Source organism: Pipistrellus hanaki, assembly GCF_964339955.1.
Source record: "Pipistrellus hanaki genome assembly, chromosome: 3".
Lineage (NCBI taxonomy): Eukaryota > Metazoa > Chordata > Mammalia > Chiroptera > Vespertilionidae > Pipistrellus > Pipistrellus hanaki.
In genome coordinates this window covers 85,658,357-85,678,024 of record NC_140505.1, presented here as the reverse complement: position 1 = coordinate 85,678,024, position 19,668 = coordinate 85,658,357, and the positions used below count along the sequence as shown (strand labels likewise).

Here is a 19,668-nt window from a genome sequence, read left to right as displayed (position 1 = left end):
ACTGGCAGCACATTACTCATCACAAGATTGTCTTCCCTAACCTGGTGTTTGTATCCTAAAAGTAACAGCATGTGGAGGCCCTATTGCCATTTTCTGCAGTGGCACATTTTATTTTTTACTCTCATTATATTTTGTTAAATGGCATTGTATTGTGTGAAGCATGACTTCCTATGATACAGTATTATTTAACAGAAAGAGTATAATCGGATCTTCTAGAATGAAAAGAAAAAAAAAAAGGAAGAAGAACAAGAATTGTCTGTGAGATTCCTCTCATAAGAATTTTGGTGAAAGGGACTGGTGGCATTTGGCCCCAAGGTACTCCTGCAGTCACAGATGGAGAAGAATAAGCATCCACTTAAGGAAGGAACCAAATGCTCAAGAATGCCAGCCTCAAAACCAGCGGGAAAGCAGAAGGGACATTGCTGCAGGAAGAGCCAGTTAGCTAAGCATCTTCTAGCTCAAATTTCATCTCACCTTCTAAGCTTACCGTATTCTTGTCACCTTTTCCAAAATTCCCTTCTTGTTCTGATGGCTGGAGGATTTGGTCCTGCTACAGAAGGCTTTTACTTTCTTGGATTGTAGTGATGCCTGGATGGGTCTTTGTCCTCCCTGGTTGACTTAGAGATCTTCAGAGCAGGACCCAGTCACCCACAGCCATGCATCCTCCAACAGGCTTTTCACATCGTGGGCACTCAACAGATGTCTGGACAAATGTCTTCTACTTCTGAAGGCCAAATGAAGGAGAGCTGAGTGGAGAGAACCGGAGACCATCAGAACCACTACTACTCTGTTTCTGCAAAAATAAGACAGTGTCTTATATTAATTTTTTCTCCCAAAGTTGCGCTATGTCTTATTTTTGGAGGATGTCTTATTTTCGGGGAAACACGGTAGCTTTTATGGGAAGTAACAATAAGCCCCAGTGAAGTAATAGTAACAAACTCCATGCCCCAGGTACTCCTCTAATCACTTTACAGCCAATAACTCATCTCAGCCTTACAACAATGCTCTGAGGTAGACACTGTTGTTTATTCCTAGTTTATAGTTAAGAAAACTAAGATATGCTGAAGTTAACTTATCTAAGGTTATGAGGTAATGACAGGTGAAGCCAGGATTGGCAATCGGTCCTTGCTTCTATCAGCTTTATGCAGTGCTATCTATCTTGTCCAGTTAGCCTTTTTATGCCCTCATATAAAGGAACATCTCCCAAACAAACTGACTTTTTTTTTTTAATAAAAAGTTAATTTATAAAACTAAGTATCAAGCCCATAGTTCAAATAAATTCTAGACCACATGATCTCTCTTTAAAGGTATTTAAGTTAGCCCTGGCTGGGTGGTTCAGTTGGTTGGAGCATTGTCCTGTGCACCAAAAGGTTGCTGGTTCAATTCCTGGTCAAGATACATACCTCTGTTGCAGGACTGAGGTTTGGTCAGGATGCATATAAGAGGCAACCAATCGATGTTTCTTACTCACATCGATATTTTTCTTTCTCCCTTCCGCTCTCTCTGAAACCAATAAAAACAACCCTAGCCAGTTTGGCTCAATGGATTGTCTGTAGATTGAAGGGTCCTGAGTTTGATTCTAATCAAGGGCACATGCCCAGGTTACGGGCTCAATCCCCAGTAGGGTGCGTGTAGGAGGCAGCCATTCAGTGATTTTCTCTCATCATTGATGTTTCTATCTCTCTCCCTCTCCCTTCCTCTCTGAAATCAATAAATATATTCATTTAAAAATATATCTTCTGGTGAGAATTTTTAAATTCTAAAAACTAACTATTAATATCCAATAAGAAAAGAAATGTGAGTTTTGTTTGGTAAGCCATTAGTTAAGAGCAAAATTAAGTTAGAATGTATCTTCATTTTAAACTCCCCTTTAAAGCAATAACATTAAGCCTGCATAAAAATGAAACTGGTTTGTTTGTTTGTTTGTTTGTTTGTTTGTTTTAAAGAGATGCATTTTTGGTGAATTTGCTAGTTTTAGAAATTGGGTCACATTTTGCTTTCACTTACTTAAATATTTGAGGAGTCACATAGACTCCCTTAACTTTGAACTTCCTGACTTATGTTAGTTTAAGACATCCCTGTAGAATCATTTAAATATAGTTCTAGTGTATGCATAAACTTCCACTTAGAATTTCCTTTTTGAAGTCTGCTGAGAATAGAAATGAAAACCATATGAGATTTTCTTAATCCAGAATGTAAAGTAACGTGAGAAATGTCTACCCAGAGGTACTCCCTGAAATACATTCAACAGGATGCACATTCTGGAGAAATTCTTTATATTTATAATTAAATCCTCCCGAGAACTGGGTTTATTATTTTAGCCCATAATTATGGAAGCCTGAATTGATAAAAGAGGATGCTTTTTTAAAGCAATGGCAATAGGAATGTTATTCAGCCATCTAGAATATTTGAGAATGACATCTGTTGGCATGGAAAGAGGTTCAAAATGCATTGTCAAATGAAAAATATTATAATTTTATTTAAAGATTATGTAAAATAGTATTATACTTACCCTAGATACACACACACAGCTTCATAAAAAAAGAATTAGAAACTATATCAACAAAATGTTAATTGCTAGCTGATAGAACTATAGTAAATTTCCCTTTCCTTTTCTTTCAACTTTCTTTTTATAGAGTATCAAAAAATTAAATTATTTTTATTTAATTTTTAAAAAATAAATAAATATAATGTCCTTACTCAAGTCTTTTCACATATCTGGCCACCCTCCTTGAATGCAGCGAGAGCCCCAGGCTTTCCGTGCTTAGCCTGTCCTGGAGTTGGTTCTTACAATGTGCAGGCCTAAGGGGGGCCAGAGATCCATATTATTGGATAATAGTATCACCAAACCTTCCATGGAGCCACTTTGCTGGTGCTTTAGTAATTAAAGGATCCTTGGTAATGCTTTTATATTTGCTAAGTTAATTTGTGTTCTTTCCTTTTATAGTATATTTTGTCCTGGTTTTTGTGCATATGTGTGGATGTTTCAGATCTTAGGTTTAGATTTCATTTAAGAGGAAATTTTGTCACTTTTATCTCTGTTCTTAGGGGAAATTATTATTTTATATCTGACTTCAGTGAGAATTTGGGCAAACATATTAGTCAAATCTTTAATATTCACTATGTTGATAGAAATTGGCATATGCCCAAAGCTGGTCAGGTAATTACATTCATATTGTATAAGGCAAGGTAACCTGAAACTCGATTTAGAAGCAGCTGTGTGTTTACATGACACATATTCCTGCCATTTCCTACTATGCTCTTACACTTAACATTTAAAGACTACCATCTAAGATTTTATGACAATAATTGTTATGGTCTAAATCAGTGTTTCCCAAACTTTTGACATATGTGTACCCCTTCTATAATTTTCGTAACGTTGAGTACCCCTTGTACTCATGAGAACGTAGAATTAGGCGCAGCTAAGCACGGTGCAATGCATATCCCCACCAAACTCTGGTGCAACGAGTACCCCCACCAAACTCTTCCCGTACCCCTGGGGGTATGCGTACCACACTTTGGGAAACACTGGAGACTCTAAATAATTCTTTAAAATTAGAAGTTACTGAACTTATAAATTGAACTATTCAGAGATTTTAAAACTTTTGTGTTTTAAACTTTTAAAATATTTCTATACTTTATATAACTTTTATAAAACTATTTGATTATATTTGGGATGCATTTATGAGAAGCTTCAATTGATATTATCAGTGTGTTATGTGGTTAGATCACAGCATGACACAAATCACTAACATATCTCAGTGTCTTATGAAAGAAACAGGGTGCCAACATGCCAGTTAAGTTTCTCACCTCTTCAGTTGGAGCTTAATCTCTTTCTACCAAAAATCAGGTAAAGCTATTTCAACTATCTAAATTCATTTTAATTTGTTTTCTACAAGGGATATATAGTGTCACTGCCTATTAATAGATTACAAAATAAAAATCTCAGTATTTAGAGAGTTAACCTCTAAACTCAGCATTCTTTGGCCTTAAAGAACATGGAGAAAAATGAAACAATAGCTGAAAACTTAATACAGACTTAAGTTTCTTTGATCTGGTTCTTACTATTTGGGATGATTGATGTGTATTTAGAAAATCATTCAAAGAAGCAGTACCAGTAGACAGATAGAAAGCATCCAGAAAATTAGCACATTCAAAAATTCTCAGTACGTATTTGCTCCTAATACATATTTAAAAATAAAACACACACATAACATACACTATCAAGTTTTTATATATAGTCAGATTATATATATATAAAGCCTAAGTGACTGTTCAATCATTTGGCAATTCAGCTGATAGTTATGATGCGCACTGACCACCAGGGGGAAGATGCTCAACACACAGGCATGGAAACATGGGACAGACTGATGAATCTCAGAGAGAAGGGGGTAGGGAGGAGGGTAGGAAGAGATTAACCAAAGATCATATATGCATACTAGAGGCTCAGTGCACCGATTCATGCACCAGTGGGGTCCCTCAGCCTGGTTTGTGGGGATCTGGCGGAAACCAGCTCTCCAATATCCCCTGAGGAGTCCTAGATTGTGAGAGGGCATAGTCCAGGCCAAGGGACCCCAGTAAAATTATATTTGAGTTGTGCTCTTCTTTTCTTGGGATTGATTTAAGCAAACACTAAACCTAACTGATCGAGGGATTACAGTTGCTGAGAAGTTAAATTCACAAAGCCTTGAGTTGGGAGTCAGAAACTTTGGTGATGTATATATTGCCCTGTCAGTCCCACAAGGAGTGATATACTTGGAGTTATTTTACATTGTCAGATTCTGTGCTTCTTTTGAGTCCTGAGTGGTACATTACTCCCTGGTTATAAAGAAAGCTTTTGAAGTAATTGGAGTACCCAAAGATATAAAAGAATTGAGTTAGTTCAGCTATGGCTGGAAGTATATATAGAAGTGGTTTGATTCCTTAGAGAGATGCCAAATTTTAACATTTAAAAACTGAAAGTCTTAAAGCAATACAGAATAGAAGAATACCTGTCCAAAGCCAAGAACACTGACTTTCTAGTGGTGGTGGAACTTGTCCCAAGTAGTTTCTCTTCCCCCAGCAAGAAGTCATTGGCATGACAGAGAGTGAATAAGCCAGAGACCTTCTAAAACTGGCAGTTTGGCTGACCTGCAGATGCTAGAGCTTCTGCTGAGAAGCCAACTTCAAGTCAGCTGCACCCTTATTCTTTTTTTTTTTTTTAAGTATATATTTTATTGAGTTTTTACGGAGAGGAAGAGAGAGGGATAGAAAGCTAGAAACATCGATGAGAGAGAAACATCAATTAGCTGCCTCTTGCACACCCCCTGCTGGGGATGTGCCTCAACCAAGGTACATGTCCTTGACCGGAATCAAACCTGGGACCTTTTAGTCCGCAGGCCGATGCTCTATCCACTGAGCCAAACCAGTTTTGGCTCATGCACTCTTATTCTACATCTTTTCCAAGAGATGCCTAAAAAACTGAGTTAGAGACAGACCATTTCCAAAATCTCACATTCTTATCCCAAGAAAGGTTATTCAATACTTAATTGTCTTGGTGGGTCAACATGGAGACATTCTGGTCATTGTCTGCAAATTATGACCCTCTTTCTAATTGTCTGAATCCACTCTCTGTTCCCCTATTTTGCATTTTAGTTGCTTAACTGACTCCACCTAGAGGATCTCTTGGACTTTAGTGGTCAACAGTGGCCATAACTTTAAGAACTGAGGATGTTCACGTGCTTGTGTTTGTATGCAGTCTCCCTGAAAAATACCACAAGGGCCTGGTGGAAACAATCTGTACCAAATGAAAGAGGAGAATAAAGAGCTACTCTGCCTCATGAAAAACTTGAATCAAAACAGTTTGGTCAGAAACTATTTGGCTGATATAGCATATATTCTGTTTTCTTTTTCTTTGAGATTGAGAGGTACACTTTTAATAATTTTTAAATATTAGTAGGAATATGGGAACAAAGGAATATATATATATATATATATATATATATATATATATATATATATATATATATATATATTCCTTTGTTCCCATACACACACACACACACACACACACACACACACACACACACACGCACACACACATATATATATATAGAGAGAGGCCCAGTGCACAAAATTCATGCACTGGGGGGGGGGGGGGCGAGGTGTCCCTCAGCCCAGCCTGCACCCTCTCCAAACTGGGACCCCTCGGGGGATGTCCGACTGCCGGTTTAGGGAGATGTCTGTCCTGTGGAGAGATTGGGCCTGAACAGGCGGCAGTCAGACATCCCTCTCGCAATCCAGGACTGCTGGCTACCAACCGCTCACCTGCCTGACAGCCTGATCACCCCCTAACCACTCCCCTGCCAACCTGATTGATGCCTAACTGCTCCCCTGCAGGCCTGGTCACCCCCAACTGCCCTCCCCTGTAGGCCTGGCCCCCCTCCACCCCCACAATTGCCCTCCCCTGCTGGCCTGGTTGCCTCTAACTGCCCTCCTTTGAAGGTCTGGTCTTCCCCATCTGCCCTCCCCTGCTGGTCATCTTTGACCACATGGGGATGGCCATCTTGTGCAATAGTGTGAGGGTCAATTTGCATATTACCTCTTTATTTTATAGGATATATATACATACACTGAAGAGTGTTCTGGTTCAATTGCAACTGAACAATTGACTTTCTGTGGTGTGTGTGTGTGTGTGTGAGAGAGAGAGAGAGAGAGAGAGAGAGAGAGAGAGAGAGAGAGAGAGAGTTTGTGAATGTGCTTATATACACTCACACATGCATATGAAAGATGAATGTGAAAGGTTGTTTACACTTTTCAAATTAATATAGGCCATGCACTATGGGCAGGGCAGCAGAATTCCAGGCAGAAATGATTCCTAAGAATAATTATGTTTATTGCTGTGACACATTAATGGGTATTCAGTAATAGTTTCAAGTTGAAATCAGGGTCTATAGTTCCTAGTGTGTGCTTCATCTACAGAATGAATGTTTGGAAGCTGTGTTAAATTAGCTTATGCCATATTATGTCACTATCACAAGTTGTCTTCTAAGTTGTAGTGACATTAAACAACAACAAAATTATTTCTTGCTCATAGCACATGTCAATAGCTCATCTGCTGTGACTTTTTCCCCTGTGCCAAAATTTGTGGACCCAGGCTGAAGGAATAGCCTCTATATGATACATGCTAGCCTTGTGGTAAAGCAAAAGAACAGGAGAGCTGGCAGAGCTAGGTGATGGCACTTGCAGTTTTGCTTGAAACCAGCATATATTATTTCTGCTCACATTTCATTGGCCAAAGTTGGGCATCTGGCCAAGGAGAAGATCAATGGGATTGGAGATACATGCTTCCCATTTGGAGGAAAACTGCAGATTACATAGCAACTGGAAAGAACAGGGAATCATTGGGAATATATAATGAATAAAATGTGTTTGTGTGTGTGTATATATATGTTTTTATTATAAATTTAATAATTAAATACATTAATAAATGTATATGTTTTATATGTTATGAACTATAACATGTTAAGCACTTTTAATGTGTGTAAAATTTTTATATAAATAATAAATTTTATGTAAATTTTATTTTTAGTGTGGTTGGGAAAGTCACTTTTTAAATATATAAGCAGTCTTTATCATCTTTAGGTATTGATTTTTCCAACCACACTGATAAAGAGTGATTTAAAACAATTTGCTTGATTCTCTTTTACAATAATAGAAATGATTTTTAGGTAACTGGATTTGCTATAAATCCAACTTGCAGAAGATGTTACAAGTCCTGGGAAACAATACTGGTGTTAAGAATTGGTGATGGAATAGTATGTCTCATCATGTCTGTGATTTGTGTGTTCCAGAAAGAAATACACATAAACACAGCTATGAATCTCTGTGTAAACTGAGTATATTTCAGTGTCACAGATATCCTAGTATACATCTCCCATATTTCTTCCTTCTATAGTTATATATCAACTGACAGCAAGATATTTTGCTACATACACATCAAGGGAAAAGTTGCCTTAAGTTATGGAGAGCTGAAATATGTGTTTATTAATTCTCCTCTGAATATTCATCTTAAATTTATTCTAAATAACCTGTATTTTACTCCTATTAGTAACTTAAATGCCATAAAAAGAAAATGTTATACACATTAGAAAAAATTATATTTGGTATACATTTAAGAATTATTCAGACCTTTTACATAAACCTATTATGTACACAAAGAGTGCAAAGAAATGTAGCCTGATGCCATGACATGGGATCTCAATCAAAGTCTGTTACTACTACAAAACATGATGTTTCATCCCACACCTGTGATTAAAGTTATAAAGCCCTCAGGGAGAAAGTTTGTGTTGGTATGTGTATCTATAAGATATTTGTCATTCAGATACATACCGTATATAGACAGGATGGATACTGTGGCATTGACTAACAAAACTGGCCTTGTGTATGGCCAGATAAATACACCTTCTTTTGAGACATAGGGACTTCTCTTGAGAAATTCCATCTAAAGACAAAGGAGTCTTTTATCTTAAGTAATACATTAACTAATGAAGTTAACTCAGCAATAGAAATCATCCTAAGCCAGCTACTGTGAGCCTGTTGAAATGTTAGTGCCTGTAATATACTTTAATAGTGATAATTTCATTCATTGCTGACAAGTTGTGGTGGTTAAGTCACCCATAATCTTTCAGAAACGGTGCGCACCATGTTATCCAACTTAAATGAAGCAACAAAACATTGTTCTCAAATCTGCTTTTCTTTTTCATTTTATTATTCAGATTATTACAGTTGTTCCTCTTCCCTCTCCCCCATAGTTTCCCTCCACCCGGTTCCTACCCTACCCTCTGCCCTTACCCCACACTGAACTGGCCTCATCCATAGATGTACGATTTTTGTCCGGTTTCTTCCCACACCCCCACACCTTCACACCCCTTTCTCCCCAAGAATTGTAAGTCTACTCCCTTTCTGTGGCCCTGATTCTATTATATTCACCAGTTTATTCTGTTTACCTATGCCGCCATCTTGGTTTCTCTCCCTCAAACCTGCTTTTCTAAATCACACGGAGATCCACAATGTCTTTTCTTCTTGAGTATTTTTAATGAGCATTTAAGAAAGAAGATCTACTTAAATTGAAGCCAAGTTGTCCATTGAATTGCAGGAGATTTGTAAGAACAACATAAACATATATGCCTATATATAATAATTTTATAAACTATCCACAGTAAACCAGGTTCCTTCTAGCCAGCTAGTTTTCTGGTGGTAATAAAATTTAATGTGACCCAAATTTAAATTTTTGGTCATTTAGAAGGAATGGTATTCCTTTGGGTTAGCTATGGGAATTTGCTATGCCGAGATTAAAGTAAAACAAAATGTACTTAAAATGCTTAGCTGGGTGAACACACTGTTCCTGAGCACTTGAGAAACACCAGTTTGAAAATTCAATGAGACTGTTACATAAGAGGAGGCCTGCAAACCTGAGACGCAAATTTGCTGAGCTCAATATAATTCCTTACTTGACGAGCCCTCTGGAGCCTTGTCCACCAGACTGTATCCAAACTCACTACATATTTCATTCGTGTGTGTGTGTGTGTGTGTGTGTGTGTGTATAATTTTTTACTGATTTAATAAATGGAAAGTGAGATAGAAACATCAACGATGAGAGCGAATCATTGATCAACTGCCTAGGAGAATGGAGCCCACAACCCGGGCATTTGCCTTGACCAGGAATCAAACCGACCTCCTGGTTCACATGTTGATGCTCAACCACTGTGTCACACCCACCAGGCCATGATATTTCTTTAAAGACACAGCTTGTAAACCTCTTTTGAGCCTTCTCCATGCTCAGTCTTCATTGGTGCAATCCTACTGAACTGTTTTGTCTTGCTTTGATGGTATAACCTCCCAGGAGTGAAATATAATTGGCCGTTTCAAAAATAAATTTAAAAAATAAACATCAATGTGAAAAAAATTGTAGCCCAAAGATATTACAGTATTACCATTTCAACAAATAATTCATTGAATTATGTGTTAGTAATGGGGCAAGAGTTTTTTTCTTTAATTGTACCTTTCTGTATTTTTTTGTGTTTTCACCCCTGAGCATGTATAATTAAGAAACATGATAATACTTTTTAAGACTAGCATTGTAGGCCGTGGTTAGTTTCTACAGTGTCTTTATTATCATGCCCATTGCTGTGCACTTTGTTGGGCAGCCAGTGAGACAGCCCCCCTCCACTGTGTCTGGACAGAGGTCACATCATGCTCTAAGCATGTACAACTGAGGCAAAGCAAGTAACTCTCCTCCAAGTAGAATCACAAATACCTGGCAGAATATGCCAAGCAGAAAGCCATCTTCTGGATTTATTGAGTGAAGAGGTATTTGTTTTTGTTGTATTTATTTTTTTTTTTGGGGGGGGGGGAGTGAGGTGGTGGGATTGTGCAGATCAGGCACCAATTGAAAAAGTTTGATATCCACTTTTTCTACTAGTTGATTTCAGCCCCCAAACAACTATTGACTTAAGATACCAAAGTTCTTTGATCTTCTTAGTCTAAGGGGAATAGTGTACTCTTAAGAAGCGCATCACTCCTGTGTGGGTGGTGGTGACCAAGGAGTGTGGTTTGGACAAAGTGGGTGACAGCCCTACCTAAACCACAAAGAAGAGATTCTTAAGGTAGAGAGAGTTCTGTTATTTGAAGAAGTGTTGAAAGATGTTGGACAAATAAAAATAGACACCTTCCAGAGTAAAAAGGAAATGTTTTTATATATAATAATTACAAAAATTTTATTGAAATTTGATCATGATACTAAGCCAAGTAGATTGCATTTTCTCCAGTAACATACTGCAATAATCTCCATAGAGGTCTGTCCTAGGGCATTCTCTGGTTCCACCCCATATTTAGATTTACATGGGGGAACTTGCTATAGGTTGCTGCTTTTCTTTATAGCCCTGGAACTACAGGGTCAGGTATGGATGGAAATACAGAAAAAAATGAAACTGTGAAAATGTGATTGTAATGACCCTTAAAGCTATTATATAATATTAGAGGCCTAGTGCACTAATTCATGCACAAGTGGCATCTGGCCAGCTCACCCTGGATAGGGACCAATTGGACTGCCAGCAGGGGGGAGAGGCCATGGGCGGTTGGCAGGCCAGCCCTGCCCCTGGTCGTAATCCCAGTTGAACTCCTGGTCCAGGGGACAATTTACCTTTTATTATTTAGGACTAGAGGCCTGGTGCATGAATTTGTGCACATGTGGGGTCCCTTGGCCCATCAGGGCTGTCTCACCCAGTCCCAGTCGGGGACCGATGGGGGCCTGCTGGCCAGGAAGGGACTGTGGGAGGGCTCCAGGGCATGTCTAGCCCTCTTGCCCAGTCCTGATCAGCCAGACTCCAGCAGCAAGCTAACCTACCAGTCAGAGGATCTGCTTTCTGATGGTTAGTGCGCATCATAGTGACTGGTTGAACAGTTGACTGAATGGTCAACCAATTGGTCAGACACATATATGCTTTTATTATATAGAATTATACTGACTAGCAAGAGTATAGTCAAAAAAGATTTTCATACACTCCTCAAATGTCATTGAACTCTTATTAGGTAAATATTTATGAAATGATGACACTGACAATAATGATTTCTTTTTTATTCTATAATCATTTTATCCACTGCAAGGGTAATATGCCTTGGGGAAAAGATTAACATTTGGCTGATAGGTTTTAATAGGTACAGAATCAATAAAAGTGAAGGCTTTTTTTTTTTTTTTTCCTCCATTTCAACTCAATAGGCAAAGTCAAATTTGTAGTGGTTAATTATGCCAGGTTATTTTGTTTGTTTGCTTTGTCACTAGGTAGTAAAGAAGAGTTCATTTTGTTCTTAAATTGATAAATCAAGATGGCCTACAGCTATAGTGGGCAGTAGGAGGGGTTAATGTGTTTGAAAGACATTTAAGAACTAGATCAGTGAGTTAGATGTGGGGAATGATGGTAAAGAGCCGAGCCATGGCTGGGGTTTGCCTTCTTTTCATTTATTATTTACAAATTACAGTTTTTGTTGTCACCTGAGTTTGAGATGGAAAAGTGAAATTCCTATGCATTAAAAATATTAGCATGTTTGAGAGTTTGATTCAGTTGGATTCTGGTTGAGATTTGATTATTCACCTTTATGTATGGGTAGGATTTCAGTTTATTATCTATGTTGCTCTTATAAAATAAAGTGATTTGGAGAGACTTAATGTGAAAATTTCCAGGTTAGCCTGAGCCTTATTCTACTACCTAACCCAAATCTTCAGCTCTGAAAGTTTTTTTTATAGGGACCTCTGCTGCTTATCATTCCCCAGTTCATTGTCTTTCTTTCTCCAGTGTCTGAGCCACACCCACACCCCAACCCCTTCCCTAGGCTGACAGAGTCTATACTTTCTTATAAGTTCATTTCCCACTCTTCTTTGAGCTTTTTATGTTATAGAGCCCCTTCCTTCCAGTTCTATTCCACTTATTCTTTGTAGCCTGTTTCTCTGGGACTTTCCTGTTTAACACTGAATTTCCATAGTAATAAGTTATAATAAAATAGAAAAAGGAAGCCCTAACTTGGTTAGGCTTGGCTGGTTTGGCTCCATGGGTAGAGCATTGGCCTGCTGGACTGAAGGGTCCCAGTGTCGATTCCAATCAAGGGCATATGCCTAGGCTGCAGGCTCAATCCCCAGTAGGGGATATGCAGGTGGCAGCTGATCAATGATTCTCTTTCATCATTGATGTTTCTATCTCTCTCTCTCTTTACCTTCCTCTTTGAAGTCAATAAAAACATTTTTAAAAATAGAAAAAGGTATACTATTTATGTAGTTCAAATAGAAAATACAGAAATCTGTGCTTCTCTAAGACCTACTGCCTCATAATTAAGTAGAACATCTAGAAATTAGGTATTTCTTCATTATTATACTACTAGTGACCCAGTGCACAAAATCCATGCACATTAAAAGGGAATCAATTAGAGAAAATATTTTAATATTGCTATTTGCCCTTTCTCTAAAATAGAAATGCCAGAGATGAAAGAAAATTAGTAAAATGTATACGAAAATCTTCTTTCTGTCAGAGTCTGGGGCATGCCATGGAAACCAGAGTCAAGTCCCCCCACCCTCCACCCATGTGCACTTTGAAATCATGCAAGACCCAGACCCAGCCGGCCCCAGCCCCATTGGGCTAGATCCAGACTCTGCCGGCCCCATCCCCGTCAAGCCCCACCAGGTGGGGGACAAGCCTTTAGATACCCTGGCCCAGGCTACAGGGTGCAGCCTGAGGTCCCCTGTCAAGCCCCACCAGGTTGGGGGCATGGCCTCAGGTTCCCTGCCCCAGCCCAGTGCCAAGCAGTCTCAGGTCCCTGCTGATTGCTCATTAAAGCTTATTAGGGGACCTGATCCTCTGCTGTGGGTGCAGCCATCTTGTGTTATGGCATTCCTGCTTCCACTGTGGGCACAGCAATTTTGTTATGGTGAGACAGTCAATTTGCATATTCCCTCTTGATTAAATAGGATATTTAACTAAAATGCAAATTTGAAGCTTAAAATTTTGGAGGCAAATTTTTAGTAGTAATTCACCTCATTTTCTACATAGTATAGTCAGAATGTGCATTTCCTACTACCCCTGTCAGGGGTCTTCAAACTTTTTAAAGTGGGGGCCAGATCACAGTCCCTCAGAGAGCTGGAGGGCTGGACTATATGAACTACTAATTCCTACTGTAACACCTCGGCTGCGCTCACTGCCCAAAAAACCTGGCGGGCAGGATCAGACTCCTCTGCGGGTGGCATGTGGCCCGCGGGCCGTAGTTTGAAGACCCCTGCCTGAAATTCTTGTGTAATTTTCCAAGTGAAAGCCTTCACAAAAGGACTCTCAAATTAGTACTAAATAGAACTTTGAGCCATAAAGTAGTTGCCTTTTGTATCTTCTGAAGGGAAACCCCCAATTTAGCCAATATAGAACAGTTCAGCTGAAGGTCCTGAACTGCATTGTGGATCTCAGAGACACTCCTCCTGATAGAGATGTTTCCCAAAGCTTTTATTTCCAGGTTGGTGCCCTGGGCATTTCTGAATGATGTGTACATGGCAGGAACAAGTACTGTAAGATCTATGCTAGTAGCAATTATGTCAAGGAAAACACTCCAAATTTAGAAACTGTCAACCACTAGAATAACAGTGGATTAGGTGATGCCAAAAGAAGCATGCATTCTGGAACAAAAATCACCAACAGGCTCTCCCCCCCCCCCCCCAAATTTAATGGCAAATTTCAGTCTGTGTCCAACCAGATCAGTGGTAGAGGAGTATTGGTTTTTGCTCTTCCTTTAGGGGCTTATACAAAATCTGGCCATTGCTTTGTTTCCCTAATACATACTAAATAGCTCTGTCACATTAAACATTATGCATCACAGACACTAAGCTTTCAGGGTAGATGTATAGGCTCCTATAGATTGTTTTTGTGCAGTGGTCCCCCAACTCCCTGTACACTTTGGCTTTCACTGTGGGGGGGAAAGCGAATATTGGAGTAAATGCAAATTCAAGGCCTTATCAGGCTCCTTTCCAACAGCAAAATAAGGGGCCTATAATAATATATTGTTTAATTTCCTTTGGAGAAACTGGACTGTTGACAGATGAACCTCTTTTCCCTTGCACTCATATTTCTTTAACAGAGTTGTGGTTGGGAAATGATCCAGGAATCACAAGGTCAAGTAGTGACCTGGTTCACATACCATAGACTCCTCTCCGCTCCCTCCACAGCATCTCCAAGCAGGTGGTCTCCAAGCTGTTGGTACATCCACACCAAAAATGGTCACTCAGAGGTAACATGAACTTCTTGAATTTGGCCTTCTGTGGTTCTAGCCGGCCCATCAAACTCAAGTCTCAGTTCTGGATAAGCAGCACTCTGCAGCCTGAAGTCATTTTAATGTACTTGGTGAATAGACATTGTGTTATAAGGCACAGAGAATTAAAGGCATTGGCAGATTAAAGAAATAATAATACATTGGATTTTTGTAATACCTTTCTTCGTGAGAAAATAAACTTTCCTAGACTATTCAATTGTATTCTTTCTTTTATTATCCCAAGAGTAAAAGAATAAAGGAATGTTCATAAATATTCTTAGCCTTATCTTTGAAAGTTAAAAAAACAGTTTTTAAAGTATCATAAGAACTATTTTCTCCTCCCTATTCCCCTGCTTTCCTGCTGTATAAATGAAGACGTTTTTTGCTGTCGACATTGAAGATAATCTTAAGAGACACATAGCAGGTACCTTGGAGATACCTGCTCATTTACACTCATTTCTGGGAAGGCCCACTTCAACACACCTGAGAACAATGTTGCTTTGTAATAACTTGCACACAGTGCTCACCCGTTTCTTTTTGATTAAGAAAGTAGGGTTCGAGTGTGACCTTTTAACTCACTCTTTTCCCTTCTTGTATTTTTCAGAAATTGAGGCAAAGGAAGCATGTGACTGGCTCCGTGCTGCTGGGTTCCCACAATATGCTCAGTTATATGAGGGTAAGTTGGCCTTTCCTTCACTCTTTATAAGGAGAATAATGCAAAATAAACTTCTAAGTCTTTTCTTATCTTTTTTTTTTTTTCTTTCCTGTCTCTTTCACTAGGCTTTGTGATGGCCAGGGCTTATACTGATGCCAATTTGGGAATAAATATTGTTTCCCAAGCCTATTTTTCTTTCTGTTCTACACTTTCTGCTCACCTTTTTACCATCATTCCCAACTCTATCTTTTCCTTCAGTGTTTTGCCAGGGTAGTTCTTCACTTCCTTTTTTTGTTTTTTTTTTTTAATTTTTTTTCTTCTTTATTACTCTTAATTTTCTTGAAATACAATAAATTAGTTGTTGAAAATTTTCCTAGAAATAACAAAACTAATTGTCTTGAAGCTTATCTTCAGTTCTGCTAACTTTATATGAACACTAGAGGCCCATTGCACGATATTCATGCAAGAATAGGCCTTCCTTCCCCTGACTTAGCTCCTGGCCACCTGGGAGCCTGCAAGTCCTTGCTCCCAGCTGGAGCACCTCTCCTATAGCTCCCTCCACCACTCCCCCTCCCCCTCATAGCAGGCATCCTGACCCTCCCGGCCACTCCGCGCCTGCATATGCAAATTAATCCACAATCTTTGTTGGGTTAATTTGCATACTCCTGAGTATGCAAATTAACCTTTCATTATTTGTCAGATTGTGTTTAAGCCATATCTCTGTATATAAAAGGCTAGTATGCTAAATGTCTGATCGTCTGGCCGGTCGCTATGATGTGCGCTGACCACTAGGGGACAGACACTGAATGCAGGAGCTGTTGTAATGTGCACTGGCCATATACAGAGAAATGGCACCACAGAACTGGTACCCACAAAGCAGCACTTGGCTTCCCCCAAGTGGGATATAGGCCCTGGAGCAACAGCCCCCAAATCGCAGCCAATGCTGCCAAGACACCATGGCACAAAATGTGGCCCACAGCCCAGCCCAGCCCAGAAACAGGTGGTTGTGGGCACTGGATAATGATGTCATGTAGCAATGCCCAGCTTCCTCTCTCTAGTGATTAGCCTCCTTGGAGTTTCTTCAGCTCAGGAACACAACTTGCTTTCTAGCCAGGTGAAAACATCTTACATTTTAATGAAATGTCTGTGAACTGTTTTCCCAAGCCTCATCTCATTTGATTTTCACAGAAGCCCTAGAATAGGTAGATAGGAGACTTGGTGGAATCCTATTTTCATTAGCCAGAAAATGGATATTTAGAAAGCTTAGAAACTTGGCTTGATGAAAAGAAGTAAGAAATGGTGGATCTTGAAAATGACTTCAGTTTTTCTCACTGGTCAGAATATAGTCAAACATTGCTGCAGTTAAATATTTTACCCTTTGTTCTCTCTTCATGATCTACACTATTAATCTCCTTTGTGTTAATATTACTGCTGAGTTGCTGACAATTACCTGAAAGAGAAGTTAGGGTGCTTCACTGGACTGGTAAAAGTTTAGCTAAATCAAAAAACAGATCTAATTAAGCAAGTTTATCTATATATATAAAACTCTCACTAGCACCAATCACACACATGTGTTTCAATCTGTCATTGTTGATCGTGAATTTGGTTGACACTTCTATTATAGAGAAACAGTGAATAGTGATATTAAAATATTTTTTGTAATTAATTTCCTTTCAATGTGCACAAATTTGTGCACTAGGCCACTAGTTCATTGAATGAATGTAATAAAGAGAATAGCAAACACTATGTAGAACATTCAATGTGCCAGGTACTATTCAAAGCAATTTATATTACTACTAGAGGCCCAGTGCACAAATTTGTGCACAGTTTGAGTCCCTCAGCCTGGCTGGCGATTGAGCCAATTGGAGCCCTCTTGCCCAGTCCTGATGGGGGCCAATCGGGGCCAGCTGGCCAAAAAGAGAGATGGCAGGAGGTTGGCTGGCTGCAGGAGGTTGGCTGTGTGAGCACACTGACCACCAGGGGGGGCAGCTCCTGCATTGAACATCTGTCCCCTGGTGGTCAGTGCAAATCATAACGACTGGTCGTTTGTTCAATCAGTTATTTGGTCGACCAGTGGTAACATTGCTTAGGCTTTTATATATATATAGTTGCATTTAATATTCACAATAAACCTCATGCCCATTTTCCAGATGAAGGAACAGGCCCAGAAGTGGTTAAGTGCCTTGAACCTAGAGAGTAGCAGAGCCAGGACTGAAAACCAGGACATACACTGCACACACTCCCTCCCTCGCAGAATAAGACTGTCTTCATTCTTGAACCACCTAGAATTCACTTATTACTTTTTTTCACCAGAAGAGAAATTATTTCTGTTTCCAAATTGTATTAAGATTTACATACTCCTAGCCATATTTTATGACTGGCAAGATGGAAGCAGTACAAAATATAAAATGAGGAAGAGAAATAATGGCAGGGTAATGACAGTGAACTGATATTATCTGTTAAATTTGGCTAAGGCCTCTATTACAATGATCTCCAGATTTTTACTTGGAATGAGGTACCTAAAATTAACATGGTGTCTTACATATTGCCCTTGACCTCCAGCACTGGCATAAATAGAATGTGGAAAAAAGTGATGAAGGTGGAATTCCTTTTTCTCTTTGGATAAAATTAGTTGTTTGAGGATTTTGCTTATATGCTAAAGTGATTCAAGATTTTGCTACAAAATAAAAATTTGAGGCCATTGAGTTTCGTGTATTTTGGGAAATGTTCTTTCTGAAGAAAAATCAACACAAACCAACCATTCATGAACTAGTCAGGATACAAATGAGAGCCTTAAGTCAATGAGGAAAATGTAAAAGCTTTTCTCCATAAAGGCAAATGTTTTGATAATGATGAGCTATAAAAATGCAGATATTTATTATTCAGTCCTATCCAAAGTCAAGTGCTTAGTTATTCTCATATTTCATTCTCTTTTTTTTTTTGTATACTTAAAAGCAGTTATTGTGATGAAAATAAAATGGCTTGCTATCTTAAACAGTACCCTCATACTCTCCATCAATGAAGAGTAACTGCTGTTAATATTATTCCTGTGTACAAAAACATGGTAGCCTGAAGATGTGTGTCTATTAAGATAAAACAAGGCACATAAATACTTTTGTCTTCCTTCTTATCTCTTTCAGATTCACAGTTTCCCATCAACATTTTGGCTGTTAAAAACGATCATGATTTTCTTGAAAGGGACCTTGTAGAACCTCTTTACAGGTAAATCATGTGAAGTACTTTTGCTTCTTTCAATTGTTTCCAATAGGCACCACTATATTGAGGAGTAAGTTCAATAGTTCAGTAACTTCACTGAATGCCAGGCATTCTAAGTATATACTATCGTGAGCATGATCAGCCCTGGTTTCATGGATCTTAAATATTAGTAGGAAGCTTCAGAAAATAGACTGAAAAAGGAAAGAGAGGGTGAGAGAAACAGAGAGGGAGAAGGAGAAGTTATCTCAGAGAATGTGCAATGCTATGAAAAAAGTAAAACAAGATGAGGCTAGAGACAGTGGTTGTGGTTGTGAGTACCCACTGTAGTGGGAGAAAGCAGCATGTGTGGTCAAGGAAAGCCCTGAAAATCTCCAGGAGTATGTCCAATTTGCCTATATTTTTTGCAAGTCAAATGATTATAGTAGAAAACTGGAATATGTAAGCTCAAGTAATTATATTGGCAACTTGGAATATTTAAGTCTATGTGATAGATGCTATAAGAAGACCAGATGTGTCCTATATAATAAAAGCCCAATATGCTGTGTCCAGTCGTTCCATGTTCCATTTAGCCAATCAAAGCATAATATGCTAATGATATGCTAAGACCACTCAACTGCACCCTGTGATGTGCACTGACCACCAGAGGCCAGACAGTCAACAGGTCGACCATTACCTATGACATGCACTGACCACCAAAAGGCAGATGTTCTAACTGGTAGGTTAGCAGCTGATTGGGACTGAGCAAGATGAGCTGCACATGCCCTGGAGCCCTCCTGTGGTCCCTCCACAGCTGGCCAACATCCCGTGTCCCTTCCCGGCCCTGATTGTGGGTGGGAGATAATCAAAGACCATCCTATATAATAATAGGCTAATATGAAAATCGACCAAACAGCAGAACAACTGGTCGCTATGATGTGCACTGACCACCAGGGAGCAGATGGTCAGCGTAGGAGAGCGCCAGTCACCCAGAAGCCTGGTTC

At 39.2% G+C, this 19,668-nt stretch overlaps 1 protein-coding gene across 4 annotated transcripts in view; it reads left to right on the top strand.

The window, feature by feature from the left end:
* STARD13 (StAR related lipid transfer domain containing 13) overlaps positions 1-19,668 on the top strand; it is a 241,330-nt gene that overhangs the window by 155,387 nt on the left and 66,275 nt on the right. For all 4 annotated transcript variants that reach the window (XM_084879323.1, XM_084879322.1, XM_084879324.1 and 1 more), the window contains exons 2-3: positions 15,422-15,493; positions 18,613-18,694. In XM_084879323.1, the coding sequence (XP_084735449.1) occupies positions 15,422-15,493; positions 18,613-18,694 (154 nt within the window). The remainder of the gene's footprint in view (positions 1-15,421; positions 15,494-18,612; positions 18,695-19,668) is intronic.